The 24,922-nt window shown below is 32.4% G+C and overlaps 5 protein-coding genes across 6 annotated transcripts in view; 2 read left to right on the top strand and 3 right to left on the bottom strand.

Annotated features, from left to right (window-relative positions):
- Positions 1 to 2: 2 nt before the first annotated feature.
- On the bottom strand, positions 3 to 5,184 carry LOC130622756 (uncharacterized). Of its 2 annotated transcripts, none has more exons than XM_057438252.1 (6): positions 4,474 to 5,183; positions 2,100 to 2,223; positions 1,760 to 1,870; positions 1,236 to 1,414; positions 950 to 1,071; positions 3 to 449 (listed from the first exon to the last, which is right to left on the bottom strand). In XM_057438252.1, exons 1-6 carry the CDS (start codon positions 4,504 to 4,506, stop codon positions 263 to 265), a joined length of 756 nt encoding a protein of 251 aa, XP_057294235.1. In that variant the 5' UTR covers positions 4,507 to 5,183; the 3' UTR covers positions 3 to 262. The 2 variants fall into 2 exon arrangements, with proteins under 2 accessions (XP_057294235.1, XP_057294236.1); XM_057438253.1 differs by having other exon boundaries at positions 379 to 449; positions 950 to 995; positions 4,474 to 5,184.
- Positions 5,185 to 5,275: 91 nt separating this feature from the next.
- The window catches only part of LOC130622758 (uncharacterized), a 32,976-nt gene continuing 13,329 nt past the window's right edge, over positions 5,276 to 24,922 (bottom strand). The window contains exon 8 of the mRNA XM_057438256.1: positions 5,276 to 5,362. The gene's annotated coding sequence lies outside the window, so the exon portion shown is untranslated. The remainder of the gene's footprint in view (positions 5,363 to 24,922) is intronic.
- On the top strand, positions 10,872 to 11,633 carry LOC130621304 (uncharacterized). Its single transcript, XM_057436604.1, has 4 exons — positions 10,872 to 10,951; positions 11,170 to 11,259; positions 11,341 to 11,436; positions 11,518 to 11,633. The coding sequence occupies exons 1-4, from the start codon at positions 10,939 to 10,941 to the stop codon at positions 11,631 to 11,633; spliced, it is 315 nt and encodes a 104-aa protein (XP_057292587.1). The 5' UTR covers positions 10,872 to 10,938.
- Positions 11,970 to 23,821, top strand: LOC130622754 (uncharacterized). Its single transcript, XM_057438250.1, has 15 exons — positions 11,970 to 12,279; positions 12,352 to 12,453; positions 12,619 to 12,857; positions 13,051 to 13,226; positions 13,484 to 13,583; positions 14,157 to 14,486; positions 14,622 to 14,739; positions 14,846 to 14,937; positions 15,009 to 15,126; positions 15,212 to 15,550; positions 15,755 to 15,934; positions 16,212 to 16,358; positions 16,450 to 16,544; positions 16,773 to 17,475; positions 22,365 to 23,821. The coding sequence occupies exons 1-14, from the start codon at positions 12,105 to 12,107 to the stop codon at positions 17,337 to 17,339; spliced, it is 2,778 nt and encodes a 925-aa protein (XP_057294233.1). The 5' UTR covers positions 11,970 to 12,104; the 3' UTR covers positions 17,340 to 17,475; positions 22,365 to 23,821.
- On the bottom strand, positions 18,757 to 22,241 carry LOC130621302 (uncharacterized). Its single transcript, XM_057436603.1, has 7 exons — positions 21,696 to 22,241; positions 21,383 to 21,565; positions 21,145 to 21,290; positions 20,811 to 20,982; positions 19,851 to 20,573; positions 19,095 to 19,426; positions 18,757 to 18,861 (listed from the first exon to the last, which is right to left on the bottom strand). Exons 1-7 carry the CDS (start codon positions 22,060 to 22,062, stop codon positions 18,757 to 18,759), a joined length of 2,028 nt encoding a protein of 675 aa, XP_057292586.1. The 5' UTR covers positions 22,063 to 22,241.

Raw genomic sequence — 24,922 nt, 5'->3', positions numbered from 1 at the left:
CATATGAAATCGCTTAATAATTTAATATGTCGATTTCATACAACGTTACCTGAATAAACAATTTTAAACAATATTTTGACCAATCAGATTTAATCAAGTAATTATTGCAAGGGAAAGTATTCAGAAAAGTGAATCGCTGTTGATAATTTCAAAGTGATCATCTACTTTCATCTTCATTGTATTTCTTGGATCTCCTGAAGTTGAATTGTCTATTTCTAATAAAATATATCGGATATGTTGGATCGCTCAACATGTACCGCTATTAGTAGTAAAGTAATCTTAAGCTCGTGTAAAAAGAAAAAACGTGGACCAATTTTTTTACCTCCCTTAATTGGTTTTGGGAACGCGAAGAATCCAGGTAAAGATGGTAGGCAACAATAATAACGTAATTGCACAAAAAAGCAAATATGACATGTCGGTGTATGTTGATTCGAATATCTGTCCATGGACTATAACAACAAAATAAAGGAAGGTTATAGTAATATCTCTATCATGCGAAGAATGCCACAATTTCTAACTGGGTACTTTGTCCAGCGCAAAGAGTGAGTCTGCCTAGTCGTTGTGAGAAAGTAATTCTATTCTTTTCATTTTTGAAGAGGTAAAAAAATAACAAAATAAAATAAAAATAGAAATGTGCTTTATTGCAGAACAGAAATGTGATACAGAAAAGTAGACAAAATACGTCATATGGGAAAATAGACGCCGGTGTTTAGGATAGAGAAAATTAAAGTCGGGGAAAATTCAAGTCACCATATATCTAGAATTTACCACTTTACTCCGACTAAATTTCTATCTCCACCCTCACATTTGTTCCCACTTCCATTTTCTTATTTTGGATACATTCTCTACCCCCTACCATTTATTACCACCCTACCCCTATCTAGGCTCATTCGGTGCTCCAGAGTACTTCCCAACAGGGCTTTTATTTTACAAGCAACATAATACTTACTATAACCACGCCAGAACACAGAGACTGATCGTACATAATGTTATTCCTATATAGAACATACAGTACTGCATTTCTGTGATGCGCATATAATGTTCCCGTAGTTTGTTTGATGCATCGAGAATCTGCACATACAATTAGAAATACAATATTTCGCGGGTTGTCTTTCAAAAGGGCATCAGAAAATTACGGTTTTTCGTACATTATTTTGAAAATCTTGGCTACGGACATTCTTTTAAGACTTTCAATAAATTTGAATTGGTCACACTAACCATATTAAAACACTTACTTCTCTTGTGGTTAATTTATTCTCTAAAGCATAATTCTCAAAATATTTCTTAACAACTTCAATTGGTCTCCTTATACAGCGTTGATGGTATTGCCTTTCTGAAAACTTTTGCCATTTTCCAGTGTAAATGGTATCGTCTGATACATTCTTATTTAGAAAGCAATTTCTTGTTATTTGACCTAAAATGGATAACCGTGAGTACAACCGTGAGTACAACCGTGAGTACAACCGTGAGTACAACCGTGAGTACAACCGTGAGTATTAGCTTTCTTCCCACACCTTACGTTTTTGATGTGGCAACGACAAGTAATCACAAGCAAGCTGTTTTTCAAAGCGACGTCAGTAAAAACGTCAGTAAAACCAAACTTGAGTTTCTTTTTACACGGCGAGGAAGGTATTTACAGAGGCCAGTATTAAAGGCAAGTATTTTCTGAATCTATTTGCTTTTGACAAGACAGTAACACAAAACAAAAGAGTCCCTGGCTTAAAGAAAGTGTTAAAAGTTATAACTTTAAAATACTCACCACTGAAGAAGACTTGGTCGCATTCCAGTGTTACATTGGTATTAACTTCAATTGGTGGCCAGCAAAGACCAGCGTATGAATAAAAAAATTTACAGTATTTTTTACCAGCGTCTAAAAAAACACAAAATGCAAAAACATTACAACAAGACCTCTAACAAACTAGTTTGGACTTCAGAAAAACGTCTTTTGATGGACAAGAAAGTAACCAAAATCACGTTGGCAACCTAGACAGGACTATAAAGCCGTCCAGTCAAAATATCACAAGCGTATGCAAAAATTTTGTACTAAGTGAATTCACAAGGACGAACTTTTGACTTTTTAAATAATAAAAATTCAATACCTCCTTTGAAAGATCTGTACTTTTTATGACAATCCAATGACATCTTTGCTCTGTGTTTGAGAAATTTTTCTGGAGGTACTACAAAAGTTATGCTATCCACAAGCCACTGATTTATAAGAAATACCTAAAAAATACCGAAATACAATTTTTACTGTGAGAACAATCACACACTACCGAAAACCCTTACAATGGGTTTTAAGGAACAGCTTAATAGTAATTCAATACTTGAAAATTTAAACGTTCAAACTGCTCATACGGAGCTGAATAACACGTCTGGTCCGATCTTGGCCGCTACCTGACGTATCCGCATTTAAGATCATAAGAAAAGAGACGAGTTTAAAATGGTTCATGTAGAGTGGCTTTAAAAATTATCCGGTAAACAGGATCTTTATCAGCAAAGTAGTTTACTTGCTAACCAAGTTACATAGGAAGTTGTGTAGTCCTGTACAAAGTATTAAATCTGTTTATAGAACAAAATTGCGGCATCGGACTGTATGTTATGCGCAATAATTTTTTTCAAGCTTAGCCTTGAATGCTCAATATTTTTTTATCTAAAATGTAGCCATTCGCAAAGAATACATCGGATTCTTACGTAAGCCTTTTAATTGCGAGTACTTTACATGAAGAAAGATACTAAAATGAGAGGTTTGGTAAGATTTGTTAATTTTTTCCCGGTTGATAATTATTACTAATTTGTAGTAGACAGGAAGTAAAAATTCAAATTGTAAGTCAAAAGTCGTGTTTTAAAACACTTACTTCGACACTAGCTAGTGTAGACACTTCAAAGGCTTCGCGTTGGTGCTAAAAACCTTTAAAGTTCGATATATTATTTATATGATAGAAATTATAAATATCGTTTTCGTGATAGAAGATATAATTTCAGAGTTAAATAGCAGAAACTCAGAAAACCTTTTTGAAATTTTTTTTATATGCAGTAAATCTTTTGCTGTGGTGTTTTGTGAAAGTCAGAAACATAGTATAGGGTTGTGTTCAAAAAGAGTACTTTTTCCCCACCGGCGAGGAAGACTTAACGAAAGTCATTCAAATTATTTTTGTAATTTTCAAGAATTTTTTTGACACGTTTTACGAATAACATGTTTTTTATGATTTCATTATTTTGATATTTGACTTTAAGATTATAACAAGACGTATGATATACGCAAACAACCTCGCGAATAAAGTTTACAAAAAGCTGTCTATCAAATTGGGATTTTTGTTACGAAGTTAGACACGACATATTTTACTATTCAGATACGCAATAATATTTGTTACACACTTATTTTTCAAAATTGATTTGTGAGACCTTCCTGAACGGAAAATTCCTCGAACTTTTAATTTTCGATGGGTCCGTCTTGGGTGAACCGACTGACAGGAAGAAGAAAGACCACAAACCCACAAACCCCAAAATTTGCGAAATTCATTAATTCAGTTAATTCTGCCTACATTCACTTTAAAAAGTTTGGTGGAAACACCTCTATGTACTAGTTAGTTAAACAAGTGTTTTGAACACTTGTCTTATCTTTTTAAAAAAGAAAAAAGAAAAAAAAAGTAAAAATAGTTACCAAGATGAGATTCGAACACACGACGACTCCCGTGTCGGTGCTCAGAGAGGCAAAAATTTCCATTCTTGTAGGACACATTTGCGTTTTAATACAAGCTCACGAGCTTGTAACAAGCTCACGAGCTTGTAATAAAGCATAAATTGAGGTGTGTATAAATCTCAAAAGTAATTCAACATGTGAAAATGCTGTTTTTGTGGTATTAATTTGATTTAATTTTTGACTTGTTTATTAGCCTTCTAGCCTTAGTTCCAAGCAGAGTTTAATTAGCACAAAATAAAAACCCTGATTTAACAGGTTGTTTGTTTGCTGTATGAATCTATGTCAATGAAAACTAATTCAGTAGAGGTGTATTCTGGCGAAAAATCCCCAGATGGGCGAAAATTTCGCGAAAACAGCGACCCCAGCACCTTTTTTCCTATTTGTTAACGATTTTTTCTATATAACTTATAGCTAACTTATATAACTTTGTCTATGTACTTTTTTCTTTAGAAAATAAAAGGTACAATCGAGCACAAAGAGACAATCAAGATTGAAATGACCAAATAAAAAAAAAAACGAATTAGGCACAATGACGTCGTGTCGTAAATATATGTAATCTACCGTAACATATGAACATACTCGAAAAGGAAAAAAAATATAATCAAAATTCAGGCAGAACATGTAGACAGAATAAAAACACCTCTGACGGTTTAAGAATAGAAATATATTAGCTATATAGTACGAGAAGCATAAAAACAAAAGAAACCCCGAAAAATCCCCTCGCTAAAGTAATTCCGGTATTTCTTATTTCTTTTAACAAAAAGAGGACCTACCAAAATTGACAACTCAAAAACTGAAGCTTTCATCTTTTCTTTTATCTTTCGTACATTTATAAATTCTTTTATACATAAGCTCAACTAAAACAACCAGAATTCCACATTTCATATATTCAGTAATATTTTATGTCAACTCATTACTGTAATTGCTACGTAATTTACGTTACCGGACATCATTTAACATAATAACATACTGACCATGAATGCACTTCGGCAAGTTATTTGTTTTAATTGAGATGTACATGGCCAATCGGATAAAAAATTAGCGTTAAAACTTCTCTCCTCTCTTCCTTTCATTTCCTGAAAAGTGAACTCAAGGTTGTTTATTATAAAATATGCATTATTCGGGATTTTGAAATCACTTCTTGATTATCCTTAACAAATTGTGACTTTTCGCTTATTCTTAAAGAATAGGCCTAATTTACACAAACTTCGATTGACTTTCGCAATAATTATAATATACGCCCACGACGGAGGGAAAAAACAAAACAAAAACAAATGAAATTGAAAATAAAAGTAAGAATAGGATTGGACTACCTGCTCATTGTGTCAGAAAACTTTGTTCAGATTTATAAATTTATATAATTATTGTTTCCTGTCAATTACTGCTATTTGTTCACTGTTGCTAAGCGACTTAACTAACAAAACAATAGATAGTAGATTGATAAAGTTCTGAGCGATTAAACAGAGCGAATAAGTTTATAAATTAATTTAATTTATGCTTTGGGTCACGACAGCATTCTTTTCCATAACGGCACTTGATGGCCGGGTTCGTAAGTGAAACAATCATATATGTCGTACCCACCGTCCCTCCTTAAATTCCATTTACAATAAGAGAGGGTTTTCTCACCAATATCCAGTAGAACAGCCGCAAACATTGTGAGGTCTAAAAGCATGTTCAAATATGGTTTGACTGTATTATATTTCGACGAGAATTTTTAGGCGGTTTGTGTTTTAAGACGCAGTTCTCTGAACTGTTGCTAAACTTCACCGAAAACAGAAACTAGCCGGCAATAGTAATTAACAAGACAGGTGATTCTAATTGTATTTTGTGGTTTGTTCCTTTAAAAACAATGAAGTTTTGATCTATTTTTGTTTTTAATTAATGTGAGTGATTTTCTTTTTCTAAAATTAATTGTTTATGTTCGGGTTAATAGCAAATTACTTCATTAACTATAATAAACATTCATGCAATTATTATTTCTTGAACTACGGAGAGCAATGTTTATTTAAGAACCCCGCTTATCTAAAAGGCAGCCCTGAATAAGAAAATTAGATGCTAAATATAAAAAATAAGCTCAGAGATGAGACAAGACCAAAGCATTCAAAATTCTGAAAAAAGCGTTATTAAGCTAAAGAAAAGTTGTAAATAGTAATTAAATGTTCCAGTCTTTTAGATTTGCTACAATTTGTTACAATAGACCTATTTCCATATCCATTTTCGTTCCGCGGAATATACATACCAAAATACCGAATAACATGAAAACGAGATTAGCTATGAGCAAATTTTTAGTTTGCAGCGAAGTAGTGCAGATATGGTTTGTTTACTTGCAATATTTGCAAAATTTATTTGTCATACAGATTGTTATTGACATTTGGTGATAATATGGGGTAATAGCATGTATCATTGGGCCGTTCCAATGCTTTTGTTTATTTTTGGTGTTAAATGAACTAGGTATTAGTTAGCTTTGAATATGATATGAGTAGCTAGCTAGTTGGCTGGCTGACTTGTTTCAAACAAACGTGAAATTTCAAGCTGCTTGCCAAAATTAGTGCTGTTGCTAGTATATATCCTGTGTCTCCAGTTCTTGAGTGTACCTTATTTTTTAAACAACATCTGTGAAAATAACATTAGCCAGGCTTACTAACTGTGGTTTTAAAATAGTAGTTGAGTTGACCTTGTGTGTGCCTTACTTCGTTTATTTTTTCCAAGGGAGGGTAGCTTTGGAAGTATTTATAACTCACATTTTACACATTTGTGATTTCAGAATTAGATACTAATTTGAGTTTGTGAGGCAAGTTAGACTTAAACTTTCTTTGGAATGTTCTTGCTTATTTGTGTCACATTTTAAGCCTATATAGCAGATTATATTTAGTTAAAACAATTTATTCACAATTCCAAAAATAAGGTTAGGGTTAACAAAAGGAAATTCTTAAAAACCAATTTTTCCTTGAGAGGATCACTTCACAAAACAATTTAAAAATTGTTTGAAAAAAACACATAGTTACTGAGGTAACTGTCTAGAAAATAAATTTTCCGTAAAATTTTGTCCACAAAATGCTTGTCATCTTGAACTTTAACTTTAATAAGTGAAAATAATGTGAAATATTTGGTTTTTATATTTTTACAAATCAACACTTTGGAAAAATTTCATCCAGTTTATTTTCTGTAAATAAACAATTTGAACAATTCTGCATTCATGTAAGCAAGAAAACAAATTACATAAGGACCTGGTTTTTAAGAACATTAAGACTGAGATTTTGAAAAAAATTAAGCAGGTTTATATCTGAAATCCAGAGATTCTTATAAGAAAAAGTATATTATTTCATTTTTCTTGTTTTGGATAAAAACCTAAAAAAAATAAGGTGCCATTCAAAAAAAGACTTTCTTTTTTCTAAACATGAAGATTTTTGATAAGCTCTGTGCTCTATCATTTCATATTACTTACAAAAATGTAAGTATTAAAGTTAACCATCACAATCCTTGATACAAATGTACGACTATTGACAGTCAGTAAGAGAGAGAGTAGTGACAGAAGGAGTGTGACAGTTTCATAAACATAACAGCCAATAGTTTGAAAATAGTAATTTTAAATACCATTTTATGCAACAAATGTTGAAAAATGACTATAAGCAACAACCCTGGAAAAAATACTTGTGAAAATGCTATAACAAAATCCAGCCTTTCCATTATTCTTGATGTTGAAATCTCTTTTACTGCCCCCTCCCCTTTCCCCCGAAGTCAATGTCACTTTTCTTTAGTACTCTAGGTTTCTGGAGTACTTCTGTTAGCATCAGTCAAACATATTCAATATTGATTTTTGGGGAATGGAGAGCTTAAAATGATATTCACAATATGTTTTTCCAGGGTTGTAGCTTTTAGCTGCTGGCTACTTTGGCCACCAGCAAGCTAATTTTAATTTTTTAAATGATCAGTGTAATACAAAGTACCACTGAGCGTTAGTTAACCTTTATATTGAGCTGTAGTTTTAAATTTACTTGAAAACAGTAAAATAAAAATGTATTCACATCATTTTAAAAACGTGGCTAGGTTTTAGAGAGGCCTAGCTAGCTACATATACCAAAAGATACGCCTTTAAAATCTGCAATATTTTTGTCATACCGCCACTAGCAACACCCTCTTTAAAACTGTGTTAACTACAATTATGTGAAACTGTAAGTTAAAAGCTATAAAGGCAACATTTTGTTGATACATTCTTTAAACTTGAATGTAAGTAACCAACATCCCGAAATTTGCTCATAATTTATCTCATTTTCATGTTATTCTGCATTTTCGCATGCATATTTCGTGGAACCATATGGATATGGAAATAGGTCTATTGCTAAAATTGTCTTCAATTGTCTTCTACTGTCTTCTTTAATATTGAAGATAATCAACTGTGTATTTGCATAGGCCAATCATCTAGTCTATTATAATAATACGCCAGAAATATGTGTATGTTTTGACTGTAATAGATTCGTTCGACGTCAGTAACTGAATTAAAAGTGGTGAAATAACTAATGCCATCTCCCGCCTGAGTACCTAGGGAGCACCTGGGGCTGAAGTTTAATCAATGCCACAGAGTTAAGCCAAGCCACCTGTTATGGGATCTTTTAATTGATAACGTTAAAAAAAAAAAACACTTTCAGCCCTTATGTCTCATAAAAAGTTCGTCGAAAATGCGTGGTCCTATACATTATTTTAATCAGACATATGCGCAATCATGAACAACGCCGCCACAAGTGATTGCATAGGCTATTTTTACATTAAGGTTCTGCATTTTTCACCTGTCGAAGCACGCAATGTCTTTAACGGACAGCGGACAGTGGACTTCGGATCATAGGTTATTTAGTTAAATCCATACTCTTGAAATGTTCCAATTGTTGCTGACTTCGGCACGTCTATAGCTCTCAAATTTTAGGACCTTCGTTGGACCCGACGTGAAGTATTTCGTTCGCTAAAAGCGCCAAGAAATGTCACTAGCAAAACTATCCATCTGGTCTACGCGTGCTAAAAGTAGCGATTTTGCAACATGTCAGCTGAAAGGTATTAACCATATGACCATTTTTATTCTTATTAAAAAAATGATAAAAACTGCTTTGTTCAATTCATTTTATTCACGACTGTAGGAAGGACATTTCATTGCTGTTTATTCTTTGCTTCTATGATATTTAACTAACAGCAGTTTTATTATGGATTAAATTAAAAGTCGATAGCTGTGATTGCAAGGTTGTTAGTCCTTTCAGCGTAAACTGGAAGTGCATTGTCAACCTGACATAACTGCTTAAAAGTGTAACGAAAAATTATAACAACTTTTCTGAATACACTGCGATTTGATTCAAAATTCCACAAAAGAAAATCAATCAGGCAGCAACACTTATAGGCCAATAAAAACTATATTTTGACATGTTATTAGATACATTAAGCTCATATCGTTTAGAAATTAAATCAACTGAAAAGCAACAACTAGTTAGTGAGTAAATAAAAAAAATAAAAAAACAGAAACAAAAAACACATTCGGGATTTCTTGTTGTTCTCCTCTAGTAGATAGTCAACAAACAACAAGAAAGCGACAGTTAAGCTTTAAAAATAGAGAAACTAATAACACCAGCAGTTAAAATTTTGTGTTGGTTAGAAAAGGGTGTATATAAAATAAAAAAATAAATAAGTAGATAAATACAATCCATCGTTATTGCTCTTTTATAATTGATCTTCCAAGCTTTATATACATTTCTCCACCTCTTTTGTACGACACAACAAAAAGTGTAAAACATTCCAGCACTGATTATGTTTCACAGCAACATAGTCGCACCAAAAATAATATGATATAGATAGTATTCTGAAAGTCGATAATAATATGATAAGCATACTATTTTACGGCCTTGCAAGCACCGTGTAAAGCTCTGCTCCTAATATTTGCGTAGCTGATAAATAAAAGATGGCGGGCTGTACTTTTTCTTGTGTTTTTCTGCACTTTTCTTTAATTGTAGTGCTTCTTTGTATAATCTACCTAATGGGATATTACAGTAGTAACGTAGCTAAATAACAGACGGCTGGCTGTTTAAAGCATTGAAACCAACTAAATAGATTTTGTCAGGCGGCTTTGTTGTCTGGTAAAATAAAAGGCACCCTCCACCAAGCTAGCTCTAGGCAGCTTTTTGTGTTTCTTGCTAAAATGATGCGGCTGCAACCTCAGCATGACATGCTGCTGTGATATTCATTATCATCATTAGATGTATTTAGCCAGCTACAGTTTTTAAACCTCTGAGTCCTGTGATATCAGTTTAGCTAGCTAGCTATAGTCCAGTTTTAGTCTTTCATACTGGCAACTGTTGCTGTTGCTTAGTGGTTTTAACTGAAATAATTGACAGGATATATCCCTTGATATTTGTGAGGCTAGCCATGTAAAATATGCACATCTATCTAATCTAACTACTACTCATCTTATTTTGCTAAACACAAATGTTGATTAGATGTTTAGGGGGGAAGGGGTGAAGGCTTAATACGTTGACTTAGGCAAAATGACACAATTATATATAATAACAAGGACTTATACATAATAGAAACAAGAAAATTTATATGCTTTATAAGAGTAAGGCATTAGTTTTAGGGCTGTGGGTCTTGTTGTTATTATTTTAGTCAAGCGAGTATATGTAAATAGAAACAGCTCGGTGAAGAGCAATTCGGACAGCTTCAATTACAATATTTTGTGATTGATTGCCTTGAAATAAGGAACTTTGGTGTTAGTAATGAGAATTTTGATGCTTGCTTGTTTATTGTCACCATGTAATTTCTGTTGCAAAATTGTCACTGCATGATGTATATACTACAATAAAGTTGTTGATTCCTATTGATGAATATACAAATATATATATTTATATATATTTTATTGAAAAAGGGATTGATTACTCTGCATCGTCAGCATGAGTGTTCGCTAAGAACACGTTCACTACCTAGCACTGCGCATAGCTCTGTCCCTAGGGGCATTGAGCACTCTGGTGACATGTAGTGCCTGTGGCCTAGTCGGTGTAATGGGTTTCAATACCATCAATTACAAATCGAAAGGTTCATGGGTCAAATCCCACACTAGCCCAGCTGATGAGCCATGATACGGCGAAACAAGCTTGTCCTGGGATGTGTATATATATATAATATATATGTAATTTTATTCTCCTTTTAGTGAAAGTCTATGGTACTTAGATTTTTTAAGCTCGCAGTATAATGTATGAGTTGCTTATGGTATGAGTGATATTGGTAAGATATTTTACCCTAAACAAAATAACATTATATTATACTGTATATATTTTCTCATTATTAATAAGAGCTGCTTGAACAAAACCTGCCTAAATTTTTCTTGGAACAATAATGATCCCTGAAGATTAGTTTGTTCCCTATGCAAGGTATGAAAGGAACACAAATTCTAAAACAAATTTGAGTATTATGTTAAAAATTGATATATTTTTTATCTTTAGATTGTGCACTCAAAAAATTGCTTTCACGCCCTGTGAAACCAAAACAAAAAAAAACACGGTTTATAGAATTCAAACGAGACTCTCGGACAGGTTAATTTGTTGTTTTTATCTAAAATAAACATTACTTGGAATTTTGAAATAAAATTATTATCGTTTATTTTATTTCCTTAGGACAGAGAGTTTTCAAAGTCCCATCCACACCAAAGAAGAAATACAGACCACGGAAAAAAAAATTAGTTGCAGAGAAAGCTCTTCCTGATAACGATGGTAGAGATAATATTGCTGGTCTTAAAGTTAAGCGAAACTGGCCTTTTTAATTTTTTTATCAAATAGGGTATTGTTTTTTAGCTGCCAATAGTGAAGATTACTTCAGTTGTGATGAAAGTGATTCAAATATTTACACACAAAACTCAGGTATATATATGTGGCTTGTGGTATTTATAATGCAAAAATGGTTTAACTGATGTATACACACACACATATATATATATATATATATATATATATATATATATATATATATATATATATATATATATATATATATATATATATATATATATATATATATATATATATATATATATATATATATATATATATATATATATATATATATATATATATATATATATATATATATATATATATATATATATATATATATATATATATATATATATATATATATATATATATATATATATATATATATATATATATATATATATATATATATATTATTTAGGTGGAACCCAGTTGAAAATTTGTGTCAATTTGTTACAACAAATGGTAAATAATGGTCCAAAAAAAAAGTACAAACGTAAAACATGGTTTCAAAGGTCACAATCTACACTTGCAGAATGGGAAAAGTTGCAGAGTATGATTTGGGAAGTGATGTTATCCAGGGAAGTGTTAGATGACTGCTGTCAAGTATGCAGAGAAAGAGAAAATGCAATGACTGTCATGAAAACTCTTTGTGCTATCTATGTGATGATATTGTTCATTCTACATTTCCATTACATGATAGATGTTTATTTTTTGAAGATTATGCCAAAAAATTGTTGCCGTGGGAATCAGCTAATGAACATCATGAAATAGAGCTGTCAAGTATGTTCTAATTGTTGTATTTGCTATGGGAAATTATTTTATTTCACTTATTTATTCCTTTCTTAATTTCAGAAAAAACTCTTAAATTAAAGTGCATGTCATGTACATGTTGTGGTGGGAAAAATTTGACAAAGAGAATAACTGAAGAAGTTTGCATTATAGTAACTCTAAAAGGTACATGTAATATTATTTTTGTGGGTTGTTAATTTTGGGTTTACTTATAAGTTTTATTAACTTATTGTGATTATCATGTATGACAATAATTGCCATATTTTCAGTATATATATATAGCTCTATTTGTAACATTACTAATTATTCTTGCAATGCATTTTACTATAGGACGATTTGATCTGCACAAACATCATTTGCGCTGTGAAGACTGTTCTACTGTCATTGATCCATTCACTATTGGTGTTTTACTGAAGTCTGGCTATTGGCCTGGTTGTGTTTTATCAATAAATTATTTAATTAAAGAAGAAGTATTTATTCTCTGGGACACCTTCAGAAAGCGTATGCCTGGAAGTTCAGAAAGAGCCTTTCTTATGTCACTGAATGATATTTCCAATGACAACGGTCGGGTTAGTTGATTGTGGTAATATTATATATATATATTCTATACTGATGAAGGCTTGTCAAGCGAAATATATATTGTTCCAATAAATGTGATTTTATCTAATTTATATTCTACACACGTTTTTCGCATTGGCTTATACGTTGATATAAGTAATGTATACAGTTGCAGTGCTTTTATGACATACAACATTTTTCTAGACTGGTATCATTGATCCTACAAATTTTTCTATGTCATTCAAGCAATGGAATTTTTGGTTGCACGAAAAAGATAAAATTCAAGAAAAAAACTGGCTGGAGTGCCCACCATGTGAAATTCAGCAGCATAGTTGTCATGTTGATGGCAATAGCAAGTTATACCGTTATCGACTTGGGAAGTAAGTGTTTTACAATAATCCATTTTTTCATATTTATTTGTGACATATGTTGTAAGCGTGGTTTAGGTTAAAAAAAATATTCTTTGTGTATGATTTGTGTATGATTTTTTACCATGCCTGGTTATGGTAGATAGAGTTAAAAAAAATATTCTTTGTGTATGATTTGTGTATGATTTTTTACCATGCCTGGTTATGTAAGATAGAGTTAAAATAAACATGCAACACGCTATTCAGTAAATTGATCTATTTTCTTGAAGGAGGAAAAGACCAAGTCATTATGCTGATAATTTTTTTGCATCAAATGAAATTGTAAAAAAGTACGTTGATGGAATTTATGGTGTCAATGCCTTAAAGAATGTAAGTGTTTGTCAAGCTTACTTCGAACACAGCCATGTTCTTCTTGTCAAACATTTTTTCTACATTTTTCTGTTGCTAAATAAGAGAAAAATGAGATAGTAGAAACTCTAAATTAGTTATATTCCTTTGATCATGTTGAAGTATGTGAAACCACACAATAATTAAAGAGGGAAATATCTACATTGCAAGGAAAGATATCCTTAGAGTTTGCTTGGTGAGATTCTCACCAGTAGAAACTCTAAATTAGTTATATTCCTTTGATCTTGTTGAAGTATGTGAAACCACACAATAATTAAAGAGGGAAATATCTACATTGCAAGGAAAGATATCCTTAGAGTTTGCTTGGTGAGATTCTCACCAGTAGAAACTCTAAATTAGTTATATTCCTTTGATCTTGTTGAAGTATGTGAAACCACACAATAAATAAAGAGGAAAATATCTACATACAAGGAAAGATATCCTTAGAGTTTGCTGGGTGAGATTCTCACTAGTAGAAACTCTAAATTAGTTTTATTTGTTTTATAATGTGACGTAACACGAAGGAAATTTTGTATGCAATGTATTTTTATATAGTTACCCGATTACTCGAAATGTGGTGGTAATTGGACTGCTGCCAAAAACACGAAAAGGAAATGGGGATCGCTTGATGAAACTGGAATTGAAGTTGCGACTTGTAGACATTGTATTGCACAAAAAGCTATCAATATGTTTCAGGGTGAACTTTTCGCATATCCAATGTTTTTAATGAAAACATTTATGCTACCTAGAAACGTAAAATTTGCATATGCAGATGTGATGTGTAAGTTATGGAACTTCGCTATCCGACACGATACTTCATTTATTGATCACATCCAGCCATCGTTATCAGTGATGCATGCAAAAGGACATGCATTAGATTGTCAGGTATTATTGATTAGAACGTAATGGACTATTGTTCATGTGAGATTTTTACTTTGTAAAATCCCGTTCACTATTACTGTGAATATTTTACATCCCCTTTAAAATATTGACCGTTATTATTTTCATTTGTTTACCAAGGTGATATGGAGTGGTGAATGGGTGAATGGCACAGGAAAATCGACTGGAGAAGAAACTGAGCAACTGTTCAGTTTTTTATCGCGTTTTGGTAATACAACTAAACATCAATCACCCGAAAGTAAGTCTTTCAAATTTAGGGTGTGTGTGGGGGGGGGGGGGGGGGGGTGCAGGTTCGTTCTCAATATTTATAAGCGAATTGTTATACTCTAGAATTTTTTTTATAGATAGAGAAGAAACCATAACTGAGATGGTATTTGCATGGAACAAAAGAAAAATATTGAAAACTTCCTCAGAACTTAGACGACGATATATCAAGGTTTATTCATACACTTGATATTCATTTATCATGTAGTTAACATATTTTATTTTAGCGTTTTGTGCATTTAGAATGAAAGCGAACTTGCAAAAACAACAGATGCATTGAAAATTATAAAAAATGACATGAATGTAGATTGTGATGGAACAATTGTGCAGTGGTTGGAGGAGATTCAAAAGTGCGCCCGAGGTACTTATATTTAAATAAATACAAATATATCCGTTACTGAGCAATAAAAAATCAACATTTCTGAATATTATTTTTTTTGAATTAGGAATTAAAAACACGAGACATCGAAAACTACTCTCAGATGTAGAAAAAGCACTCCTTCTTATTGACAACCTTCAGGATTCGTCTTATGCATCGTTAATTAACTCGTCAATGGTTTTTCCGAAGCAAATAAAAAGCAATTTATATTACCGATTGTTAGAATTTGACAGAGCAAGCAAAGATGACGAGCTCGCAAGACTACTTCCTCGAATTACAGAAACGTCTTTAAAGGAAGCATATTGTTCTCTGCTGTACGATATTTGGAAGCCACTTCTGGAGCAACAAATTGAAAAGCTGTTCTTAGAAAAAGTAGTGATTGGTTCACAAATTAAAAAAGTTGCAGGTATATTGCGCCTTTTATTTGTGTAAAAATAAGGTTAATCTAAAGCGAATATTTAAATTGAAATATCTATGACGGAGGAAAATTGCGTAGGCCATGATTATGGAATTCTCAATCCCAGTTTGCTTATTTTTGCATGCTGTATAATTTATACATCAATTTATTCAAATTCACTGCTTTGTCTTATCATCATGATTTTTAACATAGACACAAGCAAGAGGCGTCATGTCATGAGAGGCAAGCAGGCAACTGTAAATAAGAAAATCAAGGATATTTTAGATGAATACTGTTTACTGTTCAGTTTAAATGTTAAAACTGTCTTCGAAAGCTGTGAGAAAGGGGTTTTCGCCTGGCAAAACGTGCATGACGTTTCAAATACTGGTAGTGGTGAGTATACGTTAATGGTCGCATTTTATACGTCCCCTTTAACACATATACATTTTTAAGGATACAATCATTTTTTTTATAGTATTAGGAACTATTTAGTCTCAGAAATATATGCCGCAGTTGTTTGTGGTTACACAGTGTGAGCTCTTGTATTTTAATACGTTGTAGCAACGTCAAATACACGTCTCTAGACTATATTGCTCATTTTGGTAATTTTTATTCCCAGCTTATATTTTAAAATTCTTTAGTGTATGCCAGAGTTTGACTTTTTATGTAGCTGTTGACAGACGTGTATGTGTTGAAAAGTGGCTTCGCCAAAACCACTTACTAGAAGAACGTGGTATATTACAAAATGAAATGAAGAATTGTTTGAAGTTTTACCATGACAAAATAACAATGTTAACTGCTAAATTGGACCATACCAGTAAGACCCACATTTTTTGTATAATTGTCCTTAGGTAGTGTTAATTATGCAATAAAATATATCTAGATATCTAGATATATTTTTTTATTAGGAGCAAAAGGTAGTTCTGTTGAAATACAATCCGCTGAGGAAGAGCAGCCTTCTGAAGATGAAATCACGGAAGAATATTCTTCGAATGAGTTACAAGTATGTTCCACCTTGGTTATATTGTATTTGCACAGGATGAATAATCTCGCCAAAACACATTTTTTTATTGGGTACATATTGTAATTAAAAAATTCCGTGCCAAAACTTTGCCACTGTTGTATTGTAGTGTAAATAAGTATTAATTATTAAGACGAAAAAGTTTATTGACAATTTCTGGCCCTTCGATGAATTGATATTTCATTAATTTGTTTTTCGGTTTTGCTTTAGCGTCGATCGTATAAAGGGGAACTAATGCTTGTGCGGCTTGGTATTTGGTTTTATCGCAATGAAATGGAAAAAGCAATTGAAGATTTCCGGTCGATCATTGATTCCACTGGATGTACACCGACCAATTTTCTGGATATTGATTCTAGCAAAATTAGCCATTCGGTGGAAGAAGAAGGTGGAGATGGCGTAGAAGAAGGTGGCGATGGCGTAGAAGATTTTGGCGATGTAGAAGATGTTGACGAGCCTGAAGAGCTAGAAAATATAATTGATCAAGATGATGTAAATATCACCAGAGATTTCATTGTTAATTGCGGTGATGAATTGGCAATGCGTTACAAATTTGATGATTGTCATACAATCATCCGTAATGGTTGTCAAAATGTTTTTTTACCTGAAACGTGTTGTCAAAGTAAATTGAACGGTTCGAATGGTAGCAGTGCGTGTGTGATAATAGCGTTGTTAATGGGGTATCTACTCGGGCAACTTACGGACAGTCTCCAATTATTTCGGGTAAAACACGGGTATACCGCGTTTTATCATAATCGTCTACCGCGTTTTGCTATCTGACGTGCTTTTTGTCGTTTCAAGTTTGTGAAGAAGACAAGAAGGTGCCGCCATTTTTGTGTTTTTGTGTTGACAGAAATGGTTGGTTGTACCATACATTTGGCTGTTAAGGTATTTGTGATCACGCAGTAAAAACAAGGTTTGTAATATTATTTATTCTATATATTTGAAATTTTCTATATTCTATTTGCCTATAGCTACCTGTCAAAATTATATATATAGTAGCTATAGCAAAAGCTAGCTATATATTTCTGGAAGTGTTTACCTAAACTTTGTAACTGTCAGAGCTATACATAGCCTTTCTGGCTGTTATATACATAGATATATACATAGATAGATATATACAATATAAAAACAGTTAGTCAAGAAATTAAACTGTTTATGTAGTTCTTAGATCACTGCAGATTACTTAGCTAAATAGTTGTGGGTGCAAATCCTACCTCTGTACGAAAGAGTAGCTTAATTAGAAAAGCAGTTTAGCTAGTATTCTCTTGATTTAGGGTGCAGATATATAACCCACATAATGGATTGTAAAAATGGACCTTTTTAAGACTGTTAGCTAGCTAGCTATTTCTTCTAAGTTTTGCACAATACAAGATTATTGCGTATTAAGCCCGTCAAAGCAACAACAAATACTTTGATATCTTTTTAAAGGTATTAATTTCCTTCTCGTGTTGTTCTTGTTTTTTCGTTTGTGCAAAATGATGATCCACAATAATATAAAAATACATTTCCCATACGAAACGTATCAGAAAAAAAGTTTTGTATATATATATATATCAAATGTTTTTATTTTAGCTAGCTCTGGCTAATTTGTTGAAAAATATGCTTCTTAAAATTTAAAAGCGCATATTGATCCTTTTGCTGAAAAACTAAATATTTGTCCATTGTTCAAGAATTTTTTTGGCGTGGTAATTTAATTTATATTTCTCCATGTAAATTTTATTTGATTTAAGCTCTTCTGTATTCGGCATCTTAAAATTTTTTGCTATGAAGTCTTTTTCCCAATCTTTCGTAGCTTTTTCTGCTTCATGCTGAACAGCCATCACTTTTTCACGAAAATGAATGATAAATGCTCTACATTTTTTTCTTGAATGTTCACTTTTAGTCAGCTTATATGACATATGATGACGGTCGAAGTCCTTCAATTTATCTGAATAGCCAAGAACATACATTATGTTCTTGCATACACCTGATTCAAGAATTGGGTTTTGGTCAGCTTTCGTCTGTCTGTCTCTACAGATCTTTTCCAACTTACTATTTTCTGCAGTTTTTTTAGGATTAGTAACTGAGTCAGCTATGCAAGGTTGTTGTTCCAATGTAATTGTGTTTGATGTTTCTTTCTCAAAATGAACAGCTTGGTCAACTTCTAAATCCAATAAGGAAGGTTGCTGTTCTAATGTGATATCTATCTCCATTTCTATCTCTTCATTATTATCATGTGATATATACGCATTATCATATTCTGCATTATCATCAGTTTGATATTACTTGTTATGTTTGCTTTTGGATTTGTAACGCCAGTCTGAGAGTAAGAAAGAGTTCATATGAGCTAAGAAGCAGGCTAGGTATCTGTAGAATTAAAGATAGATGTTGTCCAGATATAAGTAGATTAAGTTGGTTAGGACACTTGCAAGAATGAAGGAGGATAATTGGGTAAGAAAGTGTAGAAATAGACTTGATACAGAGGAATTTGAGTTGGGGGCTATTAATATACCCATCCTACAGACAGTAAGCCAAGAATGACGTATTACTTACTTCTTCAAGTGCCTTGCATTCTATTAAATCTCCATTTTCGTCGAAAGTATTTATCTTTGTGATTGGCAATTCAATACCACGATCAACGCATTTCTTCCAACAAGCTTCTACATCTTTTGCTACTGATTGCAGGTTGTCTTGTTTGAAATTTGTCATCAAAGGCCCTTCAACTCTGAAATCATCATCCTCTTTTCCATCATGAAATATGATAATATCATTTTCTCTATGCCACCAAACACCATTACCATAGAGCAAAAAATCTGCAATTCTTTCCAAGTGTGCCTGATATTTCCGTAGAGGTAAGTTAATGTTAAAACAACTTCTTTTCTCATCTGAAAATTCAAAAAAGTTTATTTCGAAACAAAATGACAATCATACACTTTTTATCACATGTTAAAATTTTAAACAAAATTAGAAAGATTAATGTTTGAATATCAAACCAGACTTTTTATTAAGTCAAGCACTTCAAAATATATTTAATTATCACATAGAACAGCCTTTCTGTTTCAGTTTATTCCATGACGACAGAACATTGCCTACGTAAAATGACATTTTCCTGTTTTGCGTTGGCAAACTCGTGTTCGACATTTGCAATTTATATTTGTTTTGCGGCCAAATGCTGCAGTACACAAATAACAGTTAAATATTTGCCAATGTGAATTGAAAACTTTTGTTTTCATGTGGACATTCGTCTCAGCAATTTCTGAATGCCAACATGAATTAGAAAGCCAGTAGAAACAGATATTTTAGACTTACCAAGTACACTCTCTGAAAATTTCGATATTTTAGATGTGTTAGTTGATTTTCTAGAACATTCTTTGGCAATAAATTTCTGTTCAGCTTGAATACGGATGATGCTATTATCACGTATGGATTCTAAGGATCTGGCTGATGTTCTCAAACTTATTTGATTAATTTTGCTGAATAGCTGTTCTTCATTCTCTGTGTGTAAGGAGCTTGGTGAGATAATTCTCGATACTTCTGCTAAATGTGTTGTCAAGCCATGATAATAAATGCCATAAAGCTTTTGTGTAGACATTGACTTTAAATTATGCCCAAACAGATCTTGGCACAACATGGCATGCTGGAAACTAATATTATGTAATCGTAGAATAATTCGTGGGGACCTTTTTTGGGATTTAAGATATGATAACCGAACTAGCTCCATCAATGTGTACAACAACTCTTTGATTTCCTTTCTGCAAGTGCTTTGCATTGATTGGTAAACAACTATTGATGACAGCCGATAGTCAGATCCTCTCACCTTGTCCTTCGAACCATATGTGGCATCTAGGGACTGTTGAAAAATTTTATTCTCTTGAGGTGTCAACACTTCATGCAAAACATCCCACAAATTCTTGATATGTCCTTTACAATCATGCAGTGGTTCAATCGGCATCACTTCATAATTAGCAAGATTCAAGGACTCCATTGTACTATGTTCATTTCCAAAGCAAAGAGCTGGAACACGGATAATTCCTTTAAAAAAAATTGTTGACTGAATTTATAAATTTTAATGAGTGTAATTTTGAAAATAAAATCAGAATTGTTTTTATGCTTTTCAATTTTCCTCAACATATCTGATTTTCTTTTGCTTTATTTGTAGAACAATTTTCAGACAAATATCAACTAACATCAACTTATATAAAACTTTTGCGAAAAAGGCCAAAATTTGCAAAAGTTATTTTAGTTTATCAAAAATAAAATAGCCCTAACCTGTCAAATGATTTTTTAGTAGCTGTTCAAGGTCCTTTTTGTGCAACTTTTGATGAACTGGTAAGTCACGGTCAAGGTTTCTGTAATTTACTTCAAGACCCAGTTTCTCCACATTGAGTTGTTGAAATGGAGACACAGCTTTTTGTTGTTGTCCTGCTGGGCCTGATATTACCTAAAATAATCAAAAATAGTTAGTTAAAAATAGTTAATGTTATGTAATAGAAATCTATAAATTTGTCATTCATATTTTGTTTCATTTACCTGGAATAAATAATTTTCTATACTTTTTGTCAAAATTACAAATAACGAACAACTTATTTTGAAATTTATGTACCTTCTTCCTTCTTTGTTCCAAGGACACTATTTTGTTACTGTAGACATGGGCTATATCTGTAAATCTTGATTTTTTGCATCCACAAAGACAGGGAAAGTTTCCACCATGAGAGTTACCACTCTCGTATTGTATTTCAGGATGGTCACCTAAAATATAAATGAATTCCTGTTATCCTTTTTTAAATAAATTGTTGCATTATGCAGATTAAACTTGTGTGAATTGAATTCCATCAACATACCATGAAAAAACCTTATCACATCAACCACTTTCTTATCATTGACAATTAATGGGTCAGACAATTTTCTAATGTCATTAAGTCTGGTTTCGACATATGAAAGCTTCTCTGCAATGCTATCCTGGGCAAAACCAATAATATAAACGGATGGACGCTCCACAAGTTCTTGAACATCATGACAAATTCCTAAAATTTAATTTAGCGAACATTATTAAGTGGCATTTAATGTCTACTATCAAAGTAAAAAAAGTAAATATTTTTGATTTTAGATATCTAGAATTTTGGTGATCAATAACAATACTTCTAAATGACATACCTGTTTTTGCATACATTTCCTCATCTGTATAAAATAACTTGTCATCGTAAACAACTTTGACAGTCAATAGTAAATGGCCAGCACTCAAAAGTGATGCATGATCAGACCATAGTATGAAGTATCTTGTCAAAGCACCTTTTGGATTTCTCATAATCCCCAAACTTTGATGTTCTTCAAAAATCTTTCTGCGAATGTCACTCAGTGGTATACAACGACCAGATACTGTGAATTCTTCATTGAAAATCACTCCATTCTTTATCACAGCTTTTTTATATTTTTTTGGCTCAACCAAAGATCCTAATAGAATATCTCCAGATTCAATCTTCTTCAGTATCTCCTCTTTTATTTTTTCAAATGTAGGGGGCATAGGAACCGACACTCCACTTCCATCTGTAAAAAATGAAATGTTCTCAATATCTCTCTTTCTGAACAAGGAATGTTAAGTTGATTGTACAAACGCTACGATATATACATCCTCTTTTTGTATAATACATATTTCTAAAAGTATTGTGAAGATGCAATGTGTTTTAGGTAAACATTGTTCTACACACAGAAATCTACTGTAACACTTGAAAGAATTTAAGAATCTTTTGCTATAAATTATACAGATTTGATGACAAGACACAATGTTGGAAGCGTACATTATATATCAATTCTTCTTTTTTTTAGGTACTCACCTGGAAACTTTTCATATTTTCGACGATATTTGCATGGGTTAACAAAATTGTTTGCAAATTTTGATAAATCAACACCGTTATCTTCGAGAAATTCCTTAACAACTGTATTTCCAGTAGTTCCAGGTATATGATATTTTCGGGCCAAGTCAGAGTAATTTATCTGCAAGAGGAAATAAATCGATGTGTCACACAAGTTATTTTTTTGTTCAAAATTGGACAATGATATAAATGGCAATGTGTTCAACACAAATGTTAACAGATACATGAAGATATACCTTACTACCAACATCCATTCCTAACACTTCTTCAAGTAGAGCATGACGATCGAAATTTAATTTGTTTGGATCTGGACTATGTCGTTTTTTCTTGATTGGTGTGTCATCTACGTCTTGATTTTGTTGTAATTTTGTCCGCCCTATGGTTAGAAACAACTCCTTAATATATTTTGTTTAAAATAATTTTTACAGTTTTTAGTTTAGTCAATAATGATTTGCGAGACTGAATTCTACGAACCTAAGGTTTTATTTATTTTTGCTATTTTTTTTGCATTTATTCACACAGCAACTTATTTTCATAACATAGTTTTAATTATTTCTGCGTGTTAATTTCGTGGGGTTATATACTTCATCATGATATATGTTGATTGCTTATTTTTTCATTTTAATATTTGTTTATATATATATATATGCGTGTATATAATTATTTATAAATTTATATTCAAAAAATGCAACAATAAAATAATACCATTCAAGAAAAACCAGTGCCTGTAGGTGAATGGAGATACAGTACAGGTGAAAGATTAAAATTAAAAAATATATATAGCTATACCTATCATTATTTTAATTGAATTTTCTTTACTTTCAAAGTATTGAATCGATCTTGATTTTTTGTAGGAAGCTTTTGATTGTCTGATGCCAAAGATTGTGTCTGTTGCTTTATTTTCACCAAAACATTTTTTTTCCAAGGATTTTTTTATTATTTTATTCCGTTCTCTAAGCTCTTTCTTTTTATCAGACTTGGACTTCACTTGAGCAATATTAGCTGATTTGACCTTTGTGAGAACCTTTGTGAATGGAGTGTCATATATACTGTCCCATTTTGAGTTGATACTATTAAGTACAGATTCTGCCGTTGTTTTCATATATGACATGTCAGTCTTTGTTTGAGGAATTGTCAAATTTATGGTGATTGGATGAACTGGTGTTGTGTTGATACTGTTTGGAGTAGTAATCGTTGATATGTTGTTATATGTTACATTTACAGGTGTGGACGTATTATTTGTTGTAGTTGGAGTTTTATTATTCGTACTATTTACAGTGTTTGATATATCTGTTAATGGTTTTTTAACATTGTTGATTTTTTTTGTTCTGTGTGATGTTGAAACAGGAAATGTATTTTTATTTTTTTCTAATAAACTGCATGCTTGACATGCATGTATAGTATGCCTAATCTTCTCATTATCTTTGAGTTTCTTCCAATTGTCTTGAGAAAAATCATCTAGGTATTTTTCCCTTACTTTACCGTTCCACTTTTTTTTTCTCACAAACGCAGTAAGTTCCTTGGACTTTCTGTCAAAATGATTTTTCGTTATGGATACATCAGGAAACATCGCCATAAAATTTGAAAAACGCAAGTCACAGTGATGATGACTTATATTTTTCATCCCATTCAATACTTCAGCACGCATAAAAGCGCATTCAAAAACGTTTGCCATGATATTCGTTATTCGTTCTTACTTTATTCCACAAAAAAAATTTCCCGCTGAAGCTACCATATTTATGTTTTTCTTTTCCCGCAGTTTTTGCGCGTCTTTTAATATAACGGGAAAAAAATCCGACACCGTAGTAAAAATGACGTCAAAGTACTGAAAATGACGAAAAATCAAAGAAAACGTCGTGTTTTACAGTTCGCACCACTTAGGGGTATGTGGCGTCATCGGATATTTTTTTAATCCACAGATAATATGTCGACGACTTAAAAAAAAGCCGTTTATAGTTGATCGCGTATTTATTTATATGGGTTTTACCGAATTAAAAAGGTGAATAAAATCACGAAAGCGAGGCTATATCGACTTAAATACAACTAAAAAATTTTAAACAGCTTTTTTTCAAAAATCGATCCTTCACCTGAACGAATAAAAAAAACCAGGATGTTTTATTATCAGTCAGGTTGGTGCGCTTAGTAAAACCACGTTTTGGAGACTGTCCGTAAGTTGCCCGAGTAGTACGTGGTGTCAAATCAACAATGGATATAGAGATATTGTTCAACAAAATTTTACCCCTATTTTGTGGTGCAATCGACATCGGCAATTATCTCTATGAACGGTGTGGGGCTATGGGCCTTTTATATGTAGAAGAAGCTATTTCGGCGCTACCCACTTCAATAGACGTCCATATCCTGGAAGAGACTAATGTTCAGGTTAAAGGTAGTGGTGAAAACACGCTATTTTCTTATTTTCAAAACATGGACGATGAAGATATCCATTGTTTTTACGTCCTCGTCATCAAAGAAAAGGCTTTTTCGATATTTCCGTCTCGGAATGGTATAACG

This window comes from Hydractinia symbiolongicarpus, chromosome 12 (assembly GCF_029227915.1).
Source record: "Hydractinia symbiolongicarpus strain clone_291-10 chromosome 12, HSymV2.1, whole genome shotgun sequence".
NCBI classification, from domain to species: domain Eukaryota; kingdom Metazoa; phylum Cnidaria; class Hydrozoa; order Anthoathecata; family Hydractiniidae; genus Hydractinia; species Hydractinia symbiolongicarpus.
Note: the sequence above shows the minus strand (reverse complement) of the source record. Positions and strands in the feature narration are given on the sequence as shown.